The following is a 13,995-nucleotide window of genomic DNA, read 5'->3' as shown; positions in this document are numbered from 1 at the left end:
TGGTGTGGGCTAGCCGGTGCTGCAGAGGAGGCTGGTGGGAGGAGCTACAAGAGGACGAACTCATTGCAATGGCTGGACGGGTATAAATGGAATAGTGTCAAACATATCAAACATATGAAAACCACGTTTGACTCTGTTCCATTTATTCCATTCCAGCCATTACAACAAGCCCATCCTCCTATAGCTCCTCCCACCAGCCTCAACTGCCGTGCTGGGCTTGGCCCAACTTGCCCACTGAATAACCATAGGGGCCAATGGGGTAATGTTTGCTGGGTATGGTCTAGGGCAGGGTTTCCCAAACTTGGTCCTGGGGCCCACACTGGGTGCACATTTTTTTTCCCCCTAGCACTATCAAAGCTTGATGATGAGTTGGTTATTTAAATAAGCTGTGTAATGCTAGGGCAAAAAACAAAATGTGCACGCAGGGGGTGCCCCAGGACCCAGTTTGGGAAACCCTGTTCTAGGGCAGGGATTGGCAACTTTGATGGGGATGGGGGCCACAAAAAATCTGAACTCATTATAAGGGTCTGCAGTGGCTTGCAGGTCTATCTACCCATATCCATACCCACACATGCAGTCAGAGCTGGCCCTAGCCTTTTTGGGGCCCTAAGCAAAATATTATCTGGCCTCTTGGTGGACTGTGTTGGGCTGTTGTGGGCTAGCCCGTGCTGGGCTAGTGTGGGCTTGGCGTGACCTTGGTGTGGGCTAGCCCGTGCTCACCTTGCCCACCGTATACCCATGAGGTCAATGGGGTCACGGTTGCTGGGCATGGTCTAGGCTACTACGGATTGGTTACATCTCTCCAACCTACATGTATGGCTAAAGTAATTTATGGCAAAGCAAGAACTGGCCCCGAACCAGTTATCACATTTTATTTGGCGTGCATCGTCTTGCCCGGTTCAATGTCGGTCCCTTTACTCTTCTCATAGAATTTAGTAGCCACATTGGCTACTCATTAAAATTAGTATATTTACAGATCTGGATTAAATGGATATGCATAATGATTTTGTTGGTGACAATAGAAGGCCTATCTAGTTTTCCCTGGGTTGTGCCGTGGCGGAGATCTTTGTGGGCTATACTCGCCTTTCTAGGGAGTTTTTCCTGGCCACCGTCCTTCTACACCTGCATTGCTTGCTGTTTGGGGTTTTAGGCTGGGTTTCTGTACAGCACTTTGAGATATCAGCTGATGTAAGAAGGGCTATATAAATACATTTGATTTGATTTGATTTTGTTCACACCCACCTACCCAGTCATCATGGACACGAAGGCTACAGGGTGACAGGGTCTAGGACGGTCATCACTATCTTCTATAGACACAAAGTCATTTGTACAATTTATCTTCAATAAAATGTGATTTTAAACCTAACCTCACTAATAACTTTACGCCTAACCTTAAATTAAGACCAAAAATAAGCTGTTGAATCTGACTTTGTTACTGTGGAATCTGACCTTGTTGCCATGGAAGCTACTTGTGGAGACCGTGGTAATTTGTAAGTCGCTCTGGATAAGAGCGTCTGCTAAATGACTTAAATGTAAATGTAAATGTCTCTGAAATAAAATTGTATTCCGCTCTCATCTAAAACGGAAGTGATTTTAGTCCATCCCATAGTTTTGTCTCGCGAGAACATTCTACAGCTGTTAGAGTTCGTTCGAAGTAAAGTAGCATTTGGCAACGTTGAATAGCAGGGTCCAAGATGCTTAGAGCTGTCAACAAATCATATTTCAAACAGTTGGTAAGTACACGATAGACGCATATGATTATATTATATTAACTAGCTAAGTAACTTGCTATTCATTCGCAATATGCAAATGCAAATCAGCACAATGTCGCTGGTGCCTAATAGACAGTTAACGTTCGCTCGCAAGGAAGCTAGCCAGTCAACTAGCTAAATTAGCTTACTCGTTAGCTAGCTGTGCACAGTGAACGAAATGGCATATATTTTCTTTTCTATATTCATAAAAATGAAATAAATCGATTGCCACAGTTTGATCATCTGATCATAGTTGATGGCACAGCTAGCGTCCTTTGCTAGCTGAAAATAGCTAGCAGTTAGCTAGCTTACTTATGCAACCTCGTAAACAATCACTTAAGAAACTACCAAAAAAATGGCCATGCAATGATTTTAAAGACATTGAAGCACCATTTCAATAACGACAATAATTTAATGTACACTAAATCTATTATACGTGTATTGTGCTGTGACGTTGTCTAGACTGCTGTGAATGACCTTTACTCTAGAAACTGTCATTCAGACACAGGTTCAGATAGAGCAGCTGGTACTGTCATGTTTTAGCTTGGTGATAGGCTTGCTACTCCCTGTCAAAGGTTGTATAAGCCCATGTCTAGCTCTGATGTTATGTCAGATTGTTTACAGAAGGGTTTCACAGCTCCCTCCTCCCCTCAGGTGATGTTATGTACTAGTTCACACTTTCTGCTATAACTGACCTCCAATAAATAACCCACTAGATGTTGCTTTCCCCAAAAAGCTACATCTGAACAGAACCAGTAGTATCCTGTATGAAGTCAATATTAATGTTGCCTTGTTGTTTATTGGACTACCCAAAATGCTGTCATATTATTCATTGCTATTAATCATGGGTGTTTAAGTTTGATAGGCATTAGAACCATGTAATCAAGGCCGGCTCATCCATTAGGCAGACACATAACACCTCACATAATTCTACCTAAATACAATGAAAACCTCTCTCACCCAGTGGCATATGGGCTATTTAGGTGAGCGCTGATGCCGCCCCATGAGGAGCGCTGCCCACTTTGCCAAAGTCAGGGGCGCAAAATATGCAAAATACACCTCTCCAGGGTGCTGTTGGAGAGACACAGCGCTGCGGCTCTCCACCAACGCTCAAATCATCTAACATAAATCATGTAGCCATAGTAGAAAGTGTACTAGCCTATGTGGTTTTTCTGTAGCTTAGACTGGAGATCTTATTTCTGACAATGTTAACAGACACTTTTTATTTTTACATAATGCACATGTCTCCTATCAAATAGCCTAAATGTCACCCTTTCAAATACAAACGTGCTTCCATTTGAATATGACTTTACCTAAAAATAGGACAGGTCAAAATAAAATGGACAATATGGAATGAAATTAGCCTACTCACGACTGCTGTCCGAGAGTTTAACTCTGTGGGCTAAATTGTCATGAATTAGTGATTTCAATTGTACATTCATACATTTTTGACGAGCTGATCATAGCGAAGAAGAAAATGCTTCCTCATTTCTCACTGTGTAAACACATCGATTCTCATTGCAAATAGGCTCAGAATAACTCCTGGTAAACTTGGGTAGCTGATATGCAGATATTAAATGGAACTGTCCTCTACATTATATTGTTGTCCTCTACATTATATTGTATGGAACTGTCCTCTACATTATATTGTATGGAACTGTCCTCTATATTATATTGTATGGAGTTGTCCTCTACATTATATTGTATGGATCTGTCCTCTACATTATATTGTATGGAACTGTCATCTACATTGTATTGTATGGAACTGTCCTCAACATTATATTGTATGGAACTGTCCTCTACATTGTATTCTATGGAACTGTAAGTCCCTCTGGATAAGAGCGTCTGCTAAATGACTTAAATGTAAATGTTAAATAGCCAAAATGATTAGGCCATGGTTATGAATCAGACGGTACGACATGGATGGGCATTCATAAAATTGCATTACAGGCCGACACTGTAGGCTACACTATTCTAGATTTGCGGGATAGGAGGAGGGAAGCAGAATGGCCAGGACTGGGGCTGAGTGTTATGTTAATGTTATGTCCTATTTACTGAAAATATATTTTCCCCATAGTCTGGTCTCCTCCAGAGGTTTCAAAGCACCTTGGTGGTGGCTGAACACAACAATGACAAACTGACCCCCATTACACTGAATGCTATCACTGCAGCCAAGAAACTGGGAGGAGATGTGTCCTGTTTGGTTGCTGGAACAGACTGTACAAAGGTAAGTTAAAATCGTGGGTTTGATCATCAGACTAATAACCTGTTGAAAATGGATGATATCCAGACCTACACTGTTAGTGTTTTTCTTCAAGGGATTGATTTGCTGTATATTTATAATCTGTTCAGGTTGCACAGGAAATCAGCAAAGTCCTCGGTGTGAAGACAGTTTTGATTGCTCAAAATGATGCTTACAAAGGCTCTCTGCCAGGTATGTATATCCACAGTGTGAAGTAGATGCAGCCGACAGATTCACTGAAGCTGTAAATGAGTTGGACGTTTTACTTCTATGTAAAGTTAGTATGTTAAATTTGAGTGTTATTTTCTGCCAATTTGCATGTGGTGTTAACTGCAACCTGCATGCATGTCTTTCCATAGAAGCGTTGACTCCACTTATCCTGGCAACCCAGAAGCAGTTCAACTTCACCCATATTTGTGCTGGAGCATCTGCCTTTGGGAAAGTAAGCTTATAACACCTTTATATACATAGCTTCAGTGAGGTCATTTGTTACTCCTCAGCAAGCTGTCTGCCTGCAGATGATTTCATATCATGGATTTAATTTCATAAGGCTAGTGTAAAAAAATCAAACATAGCTGTTATCAGTATGCTGGGTTTTTCAATCATGGTTTCTGGAAGTTATTTGTGGGGCATCTTTGGCTGATTGTTACAGATTGCCTTGTATCCCTGCTTATTTACCATCCTGTCTTTTGTAGAACCTGTTGCCCAGACTGGCTGCCAAGTTGGATGTTGCTCCTATTTCAGACATCATCGAGATCAAATCCCCTGACACCTTTGTGAGAACCATCTATGCTGGTAACTAGCTTTTTGTGAACGTGTATATTTGAACTTTTGAAACCTATTGTTTCCCCCCCAAGCCAACCTAAGATGGCGTTCATATTTATTGACCACATTATGAATCACCAATGCAGTTTAGACTGCTTTAGATGTTTTTTGGTACTCTATATGGATCTTGTTTGAAATTATTATGGGAAACCATGTCAATTTCTAACTGCGTTTGGGACTGCTCTTACAAATTAGACCAGTAACTCACCACTTCTCCATGTACACAGTACTTACATGTACCATAGAGAACAAGTTTGTTTATAAATCTAAAGCTAAATCAGCTTTTCAGCAATACCAGCTTTGATTAGATCCCAAAAGCCTAATTTTTCAGTTGCACGAATGAGCTATGAATAAATCAAAATTATCCACTTCAACCTTTGCTGTTTGTCATGTCCAAATAGGTCTTATGGAAAACTCATGGTGTACCTTGAGCCCAGAAGATATTTGATCTTTTAGACTCTATTTGTGTGAAATTAATTTTCTATTTTAATTCCCAGTTGTCATCAAAAGAGTTGCATGTGGTAGTTACAAAACTGAACATCGCTGTTGTTTGTCTCATTCACAGGAAATGCTCTCAGCACTGTCAAGTCTAATGACAATGTCAAGGTTTTCACTGTCAGAGGGACATCCTTTGAGCCCGCTGAGGTGGAGGGAGGCAGTGCTATATCAGAGGAAGGTAGCTCCAGTACTAACCATGCACTGATACACACCCGAAAAGCACACATACAAAAGCCATTGTTCTTGTTTATCATTCTAAAATAAAATAAAATAAAAAATTCCTGGCTGGATAACATACAGTATTTTTCAGGGTATAGTTAAAAGCAAGGAGACATGAGACAGTTTGTCCTTGAGATGCAGTTTATTTAATATGATCCTCTGATGTTTCCTCATGTGTTGTTGTTTGTTTATTTCAGTTGCTGTGTCCGCTCCTGCTGGGATGTCCGAGTGGCTGGAAGCGTCCTTGACCAAGAGTGACCGTCCAGAGCTGACCAGTGCAAAGGTTGTGGTGTCCGGAGGTGAGAGACACCTAACTTCATGCTATTTGCTTTTACTTGACAAATGAATTGATGTGTATGCCAAATGTTTAAAGAAATCATTACTGTCTTGCCCTTCTTCTAGGAAGGGGCCTGAAGAGTGGAGACAATTTCAAGCTGCTGTATGACCTTGCTGACAAAATGAATGCCGCAGGTAAGTGTGTGATTAGAATGAGTCTTTGAATGTTGACCTGCATATACAAATGCAAGTTCTGCATTTGAATACGTAGCTAGGTCTTCATCCAATTGGTGACAGACTTTCATGCAAATACTCTAGAATCTGCATAAAGAAAACATGTGCATTTTCCCACCAGTGTTGTGTTTCTACCAAATAGATTTTTTGCGGTTAAAAGTCAGTGCGTGATGATGTAGTGCACACACATTTCATGTACCGAATAAAAATCTGAAGTTTAATATGTTTCCATCGCTTTTCCAATTCTACCGATAGTTTTGTCACAAACTGTTGCATTAAATAGCAAATGTGCCTACTCTGGTCTTAGCACGTGTACTCCAGCTGGCAGATAGTGTTGGTAGGCTGTGCTGCTAGGTTAGTCTACATGAGATTATTATGGATAACATATTATGAATAGAATATTTTTATTTGTCAAATGGCAGTCAAGCATCGATCATCATGTCACCAGAATAAGACCCTCAATATTTATTGGAAAGGAGTATCAAGATCACCATCCACTTTCACCACCCTGTGAAGTTCATCATCACTTATTTAATCTGTAGCTTAATAAACTGCATGGTTTTCCGAGTCGTAGTGGTAGGACCACACACCTTATGATTGTTATTATATCAATATTTGCGCATAAAGGCACTGCCATTTCTCACATAATGAATTTTACCGACACAAAAGATCCCACCATGTCGAACGAACAAATGATCTGTTGGCATTTATACAATTTTACCGAAATGTCCTGTTTCCATCATAGCTGTCATGATTTTTTTTTATACGGTATGACTTTACAATTAAAATATTGGTGAAGAAATTTGATTGACAGCAGTAAAGTAGGTTTGAATTGATTCTCCCCACAGTTGGTGCTTCCAGAGCTGCTGTGGATGCTGGATATGTCCCCAATGACATGCAGGTTGGACAGACTGGCAAGATCGTGGCCCCCGTAAGTGACAAACTCTAGATAATTTAACATTCATCCTATTCTTTGATAGGCAATGTTGTGCTCACAATGGTGTATTCTGTATTAATATTGCACAATTATTCAAGATAAACCTTTCGTGGAAACATGGGTGTATACTTACAACAAAATAAATCTGAAAATGCGTAGATATAATTTCTGAGTTACCCAGCCAGTATTGATTATTGTGCAAGTTGCCAGCAGCTTGACAAAGGCCTGTTACTTTAGATGCAAACACAATTCCTTGAATTCAGTGTTCTAAAGATGGATCCCTTAGCCCCTTTTAAAAAGGTTAAATTCCCATTATCCGGTTCAAATGGGATATCCCAGCTGTGATTATCCACACATTTGAAATGTAGTTAATGGCACATTTATGCACCTAAATGATTTAGCTGATCCATTAGAGAGCAGAGCACAGTGCAGTGGGTATCTGCTCAGAGCCACAGACCAGGCCATTCTGCCCAAATTGGATTTAGCTAATGTTTTGACAAGCTTGTCACATTTGGGCTTAAAGCCCATTTATTGTTAATGTTTTGTTTATGAAACATACTCTGCTATACTATCGCTCGTGCAATAATATGCAATGATGTCTGAGGGGGAAAAACAGTGTTCGTTGTTTGAAGTAACACCATTGTCACAAACGGATGTGGCAGTTTCACCATTACGGATTCCAGCTTTAATGTATTAAATCAAATTTTAATGGCAGTATTTTTATCCTGCTCATATTTGTCAGTCAGTTATTCATAGTCCTCATGCAAACCATTCAGAGGATTCAAGTATTAAATGGTAATTTTTGATCGCTACCTTCCGGCATTGTTAGGAACGAAGAACGACGTCATATAAGTGTTAATGTCTGTCTGACATCTTTTTTATTTGACAAATGTCCCCTTGAATAGCACAAAACTGTGTTCCTTCTTATGTGTATTTGAATGATCCACTTTTGACAGGAGGAATATTTAGCTAATCAACTATTTGCAGGCTTTAAATAGTAGTTATATCCAATATTGAACTGCTCCAGTTATAGTTTTTATGAAATTAAATTTGACATTTAGTGTTTCTGTCAGTATGTATTCATAGTTTTTGCATATTTACAGTGGGGCAAAAAAGTATTTAGTCAGCCACCAATTGTGCAAATTCTCCTACTGAAAAAGATGAGAGGCCTGTTATTTTCATCATAGGTACACTTCAACTATGACAGACAAAATGAGAAAGAAAAATCCAGAAAATCATATTGTAGGATTTTTTATGAATTTATTTGCAAATTATGGTGGAAAATAAGTATTTGGTCAATAACAAAAGTTTATCTCAATACTTTGTTATATACCCTTTGTTGGCAATGACGGAGGTCAAACGTTTTCTGTAAGTCTTCACAAGGTTTTCACACTGTTGCTGGTATTTTGGCCCATTCCTCCATGTAGATCTCCTTTAGAGCAGTGATGTTTTGGGGCTGTTGCTGGGCAACACGAACTTTCAAGTCCCTCCAAAGATTTTCTATGGGTTTGAGGTCTGGAGACTGGCTAGGCCACTCCAGGACCTTGAAATGCTTCTTACGAAGCCACTCCTTCGTTGCCCGGGCAGTGTGTTTGGGATCATTGTCATGCTGAAAGACCCAGCCACGTTTCATCTTCAATGCCCTTGCTGATGGTAGGCTTTGTTACTTTGGTCCCAGCTCTCTGCAGGTTATTCACTAGGTCCCCCCGTGTGGTTCTGGGAGTTTTGCTCACCGTTCTTGTGATCATTTTGACCCCATGGGGTGAGATCTTGCGTGGAGCCCCAGATCGAGGGAGATTATCAGTGGTCTTGTATGTCTTCCATTTCCAAATAATTGCTCCCACAGTTGATTTCTTCAAACCAAGCTGCAAGTCATCCCAGCCTGGTGCAGGTCTACAATTTTGTTTCTGGTGTCCTTTGACAGCTCTTTGGTCATAGTGGAGTTTGGAGTGTGACTGTTTTAGGTTGTGGACAGGTGTCTTTTATACTGATAACAAGTTCAAACAGGTGCCATTAATACAGGTAATGAGTGGAGGACAGAGGAGCCTCTTAAAGAAGTTGTTACAGGTCTGTGAGAGCCAGAAATCTTGCTTGTTTGTAGGTGATCAAATACTTATTTTCCATCATAATTTGCAAATAAATTCATAAAATATCCTACAATGTGATTTTCTGGATTTGTTTTCCTCATTTTGTCTCTCATAGTTGAAGTGTACCTATGATGAAAATTACAGGCCTCTCATCTTTTTAAGTGGGAGAACTTCCACAATTGGTGGCTGACTAAATACTTTTTTGCCCCACTGTATGTATATCAAAAAATCGTCACACTAGCATTCAGTAGCCTAAAGTCTTTATAAGACTGTCTTCACCCTACTGTCCTGACGTTTACAGACAGTGTGCCGCTGTATTGTTTATGTAATCTAAGCTGTGGGGTGTCATGCCTGAGCAACGTTTCAGACGAGTACCACATTCGGATAACAGCTTGGCAACAGAGCAGCCAGGTTGTCATGTTGCGGTCTTTTGTCGTTTTTTATCGGCTAACAATAGCATCACCACAGTTGAACGACTAGCTACCAATACAATCATGTTCCTTGCAGGGAGTTTCTTTCACACCTGAGGGAATGCTGGGTGTGAAATAGTAGGCTGAAACAGTGCTTTATGCTATTTTTAGCAACACCACAGGAGGTAGCCCTGTTTAGCCTTCGAATTGAAAATGCAAAGCTGCTAGAAGAGCTTAAAGAGACTAACTCTAGGTTAGACATTGGACTCTTGCTAGTACCTTTTTGTTTTAGTTTTTTTATTTTAATATTTTTGTATGTACTCTGATCTTTCCATACAGTGATACTACAACATGTTTTGTGGTCATTCTATCTCTGCAAGGACAGTACACTTGCTGGATAGGACAGTGCCTCTCATGGTGAAATATTGGTCCTCACTTCCAGTCGTTGGCAGACTTGTGTTCATAAATTGATGTTCTGCTCCTCTGAGACTACTCCAATAACATTAAGTAGCACTGAAATATTCATATGGCAGTGCATTACGCTGAAAGCTTCTGATGTGTTTTCCCCATAGGTGAGGTGGATGCTTGGGAGGGTCCTACACTCTGCTACGCCACCCCCCCCCCCCAGCACTCTCCCTCTGAGAGATTACACAGACCTGGTCAGGGTCAGCACTAGAACAGCTCCATACTCTAACCCAGGACTGTCCTGCAATCAGCTGCATCTGTACTAGGGTGCCAATGACGACCTTAGTGGTGTCGTGATGGTTTTCTGGAGATTGATGGAAAGTTATTCAATAAATATTGTAGGCCCACATATTATACTACTGGTATTGAGTCCGTTGCAGGTGTCTTACCTGTGTTCAGCAGCCTGAAACAACTGGGACTACATAGATGTGGCGGTGCACCAAGCGCTTGTATTATGCTGATACAGCTTGTTTTATCATCTTGTTGTCTCTGTAGGAGTTGTACATCGCTGTTGGCATCTCTGGAGCTATTCAGCATCTGGCTGGGATGAAGGACAGCAAGGTACAGTATTGTTACCATTCTTACTTGTTTCTTCCCTGTCCCTTTATTTATTTTATTTATTTATTTTACCTTTATTTTACTAGGCAAGTCAGTTAAGAACAAATTCTTATTTTCAATGACGGCCTAGGAACAGTGGGTTAACTGCCTGTTCAGGGGCAGAACAACCTTGTCAGCTCGGGGATTCGAACTTGCAACCTTTCGGTTACTAGTCCAACGCTCTAACCACTAGGCTACCCTGCCGCCCCTTATACCAGAACGTTCTGTCATGTATACAGAGTAGGCATGCTGCATTATTTATGAAACACATTCTGCTTTGCACTACAGACTATTGTGGCCATCAACAAGGATCCAGAGGCTCCCATCTTCCAGGTGGCTGACTATGGTCTGGTGGCTGATCTGTTCAAGGTGAGATAGTAGGCCGACTGTGTTGGAGGAATATTCACCCATGAGGAAACATTACCAAACACTCTTGCCATGACTGAAACTAACCCATCACTGGGTTAGCTTTCAGCACAGCGCTGACTAGATGATCAGCAAGACCCCGGCATTTCAATAACCAAGAAATGACAACTGTGACAATCAGAATATTACATTCACTATTTCCCTGATCAGTGTTGCAAGAACCATTATTATTCCACCTAATGGAAATGTGTTGAATTATTGAGGTGCTGAATTAATCAGAGGTGAGTTGTGGCCAGAGCCTGCTGTTGTGTAGAGATACAACAGTGCTCCTTCAAACCATAAGTTCTCATGTTTTATTTTCTCTTCCCTTGTGCCATTACTTTACATGCTCAGCTGCCCTCTGGCTGGCTGGCACATATGGCCAGTGTGTCAGAGGGTTGCCATACTCTTGAACAAGAGGGCCCGTGCTTTCGGTGAAAGTGTATTAGCATTTATTTTCATGTGTGTGTAATGTTGTTCATCTTTTATTTACTATGATGGTGGTGGTGTGTGAGAGGCCCAGGTGTTATGGGGAAACTCCGTAAAAGTGATTAGTAATAATAGCTCGTGGCAGCAGAGTTGTGACCTGCTGGTTATCAGCTTACATGTGATCACTCCTCGGATAACTCATTCAAATGTATGGTCTTTCTCCTCTTCCTTCAATTGAAAACTGATCTGTGGGACATACTCGACTCGGGCGCTACTGATACTGATAAACTATATGTCATTCAGCAGGCAACCCCGCTCATGTCCCTTTGATCAGTTACTCTCAGAAAATGAAATGGTTTATCAATGACTTGATCTTAAATGGTGTCACCCCAAACTGTGAGACTCAACCTACATTTATCTAAAAGTTCAACCTTCCATTTCCATGTCGCAAGCACACATTGTGTCAACCTTGCTAGATATGCCTGGTTAGGGGGTGCAACCATCTTAAACTACTCTGTTTTTTCTTTGTCTCACTAGGCTGTCCCTGAGATGACTGCAGCATTGAGCAAGTGAGCCAAAATTCAGCTCAGCAGCCATACCTTCACTACCTGGGTACCAAGACCACATGGTTACAGCTCTCCTACAATCTCTGCCTTAACGTTTCTGGAGCTACTTTTCTGGGAACACTAATAATGTTATCATCCTCCTTCCTAAATGGAAACAGAACAACACTGTTTATAAACCGGACATGTGTTCTTATGGACCTAGCTATGATAATGCCACAAATAATGTTTTGCTTACCTGGCGTAGGTGATATTTTTGTTCCCTGTTAATGCATATTTTGTAATATGTATTTAACGTAGCGTCACAATAAAGGCAATCTTCAGGAAGTCTAAACCTGCCTCACTAATGCACTTTTATTAATGTGTAGTCCCCCGAAAGGTCTTGGTATCGATGATAAAACTGACTGTAAATGACTGTTCTTTTACCACATTTGCTTTTAATTGCTTTTACTCTGCACTGAATTCCCTTCATGATCAATTTACAAAATGCCTGTTGACATTTAAGTGCACAGGATTAGATTTCCATGTCTGAAAGCAGATATTTTTAAAGGTCCATGCTATAATACTTTTTCTTCTGACCAACACTTTACATAACATCTTCAATTACAAATCCCTTGAGATTTGGTAGCTGAAATATCCCTCAATCGCTCAATTGTCTGGCTTAAAAATATTTTGTCATATCATTTGAATACAAACTTTAGCATTGATAATGTAGAAAGACAAAGGTAAGAAATAAGCCGAGAACACAGCTCAACACAGAACACAGATCAAATGTACCCTGCATTAGTCCGATCAGAGAGGACTGTACTTAATGTTGAGGTCGAGAGACTCCAGGTTGACTTTCAGTATGGTTTGTTTATAAAATGTCTGATTAGTGTGGCTCATGACATCATAACATGATTGCCAGTTAGTAGTTGTTTTGTGATCAGTCTAGTGTCTCCAATCCCTAAGTAAGTATATCAGACAAACAAACCACCCAGTTCCACCCACACACACCCAGCCCCATCGCTAAATTATATCACATTCAAAAGCATCAGAGCCAGTCACATTTCTGCTGAGCCCTGCTACCTCAGAGCTTGGGCTAATGCCCTAATGCTGGTTTCTTTTGGTGACTCCATATACTCATTTATAGTGGCACTTCCTGATAGATGTTCAGTGCCTGCTCATTAAGGCATGTTTCCCTGTCCTCAATGGACGATGGGCTGTGCTGGCAGAGCTGCCATTCACAGTTCCAAGGTGCTTTTGGCAATGAGGAAGATGGCTGTATGCCAGTGGAGGATGCCTCTGAGTTCATGTCTTTAGTTTTAGTCAGTGAGTTTCAGGAGGGTATTTGAGGAGTGAGTCAGTGCTGGCTAAGAGATACAGTACCACCTGTAACCCTTTCCTATGTCTCAGGCAGGCTGCTGACGGGGGCATCTGCCTGAGACAGCCTGTACTTCTCCTCCATGAAAGGCTCCCTGGCCTGCAGGTGGATGAGAGGCTTGGTGTGGAAGCCTCTGCGGCTCTCCTTGTTCCTCTTGTTGTAGATATTGAGCCTGTGCTCCAGCTCAGGGCTGGTCTTGGCGGAGCCAGCAGGGCTGGGCAGTTTGAGGTTGACAGGGTCCAAGCCCTTCTGTCCCAGACAGGAGTCCTCAGACAGGGAGGAGAGCAGCTCCTGCACCACGGCACTGGGGTGTCCTCTAGGGCCAGGCTGTGTTCCCAAGCCCAGGGCCAGGGGGCTGCAGTAGGGCGGGGGGTAACAGCGCTGGCCGCTGTAGGAGTCTGTGGAGGTGGAGGCCTCGCGGACGGTGGAGCTGCAGTCGGTGTTGGAGCCCAGGGTGTGGCTACTTATACTGTGCTGGTGGGCGCTGAAGCTGGAGCGAGAGCGGGACACGGTGGTGTTGGAGGCCTCGCTCACGGAGCTACCCGTCCGCTGCAGACAGCTGGACGCTGCATCTGCACTCACCAGAGACGAGGGCAGCTGGCTGGGGTTATTGGGCAGGTGCACGTCTATGGCTGCAGTGGTGATGACACGAGCTGGGTCTGGGATCCCAACATCTACAAGAATCACAAACAAC

General features: G+C 41.9%; 2 protein-coding genes across 2 annotated transcripts in view; one reads left to right on the top strand and one right to left on the bottom strand.

The window, feature by feature from the left end:
- The first annotated feature begins 1,570 nt into the window (after positions 1-1,570).
- Positions 1,571-12,272, top strand: etfa (electron transfer flavoprotein subunit alpha). Its single transcript, XM_035791104.2, has 12 exons — positions 1,571-1,733; positions 3,829-3,978; positions 4,104-4,185; positions 4,353-4,435; positions 4,689-4,788; positions 5,384-5,494; positions 5,733-5,834; positions 5,938-6,006; positions 6,894-6,976; positions 10,440-10,505; positions 10,830-10,910; positions 11,913-12,272. The coding sequence occupies exons 1-12, from the start codon at positions 1,695-1,697 to the stop codon at positions 11,946-11,948; spliced, it is 1,002 nt and encodes a 333-aa protein (XP_035646997.1). The 5' UTR covers positions 1,571-1,694; the 3' UTR covers positions 11,949-12,272.
- LOC118396719 (transmembrane protein 266-like) overlaps positions 12,229-13,995 on the bottom strand; it is a 58,449-nt gene continuing 56,682 nt past the window's right edge. Inside the window, exon 11 of the mRNA XM_035791103.2 lies at positions 12,229-13,975. Within this exon, the coding sequence (XP_035646996.1) occupies positions 13,323-13,975 (653 nt within the window). The 3' untranslated portion in view covers positions 12,229-13,322. The remainder of the gene's footprint in view (positions 13,976-13,995) is intronic.

Source organism: Oncorhynchus keta, chromosome 17 (genome assembly GCF_023373465.1).
Source record: "Oncorhynchus keta strain PuntledgeMale-10-30-2019 chromosome 17, Oket_V2, whole genome shotgun sequence".
NCBI lineage: Eukaryota > Metazoa > Chordata > Actinopteri > Salmoniformes > Salmonidae > Oncorhynchus > Oncorhynchus keta.
Note: the sequence above shows the minus strand (reverse complement) of the source record. Positions and strands in the feature narration are given on the sequence as shown.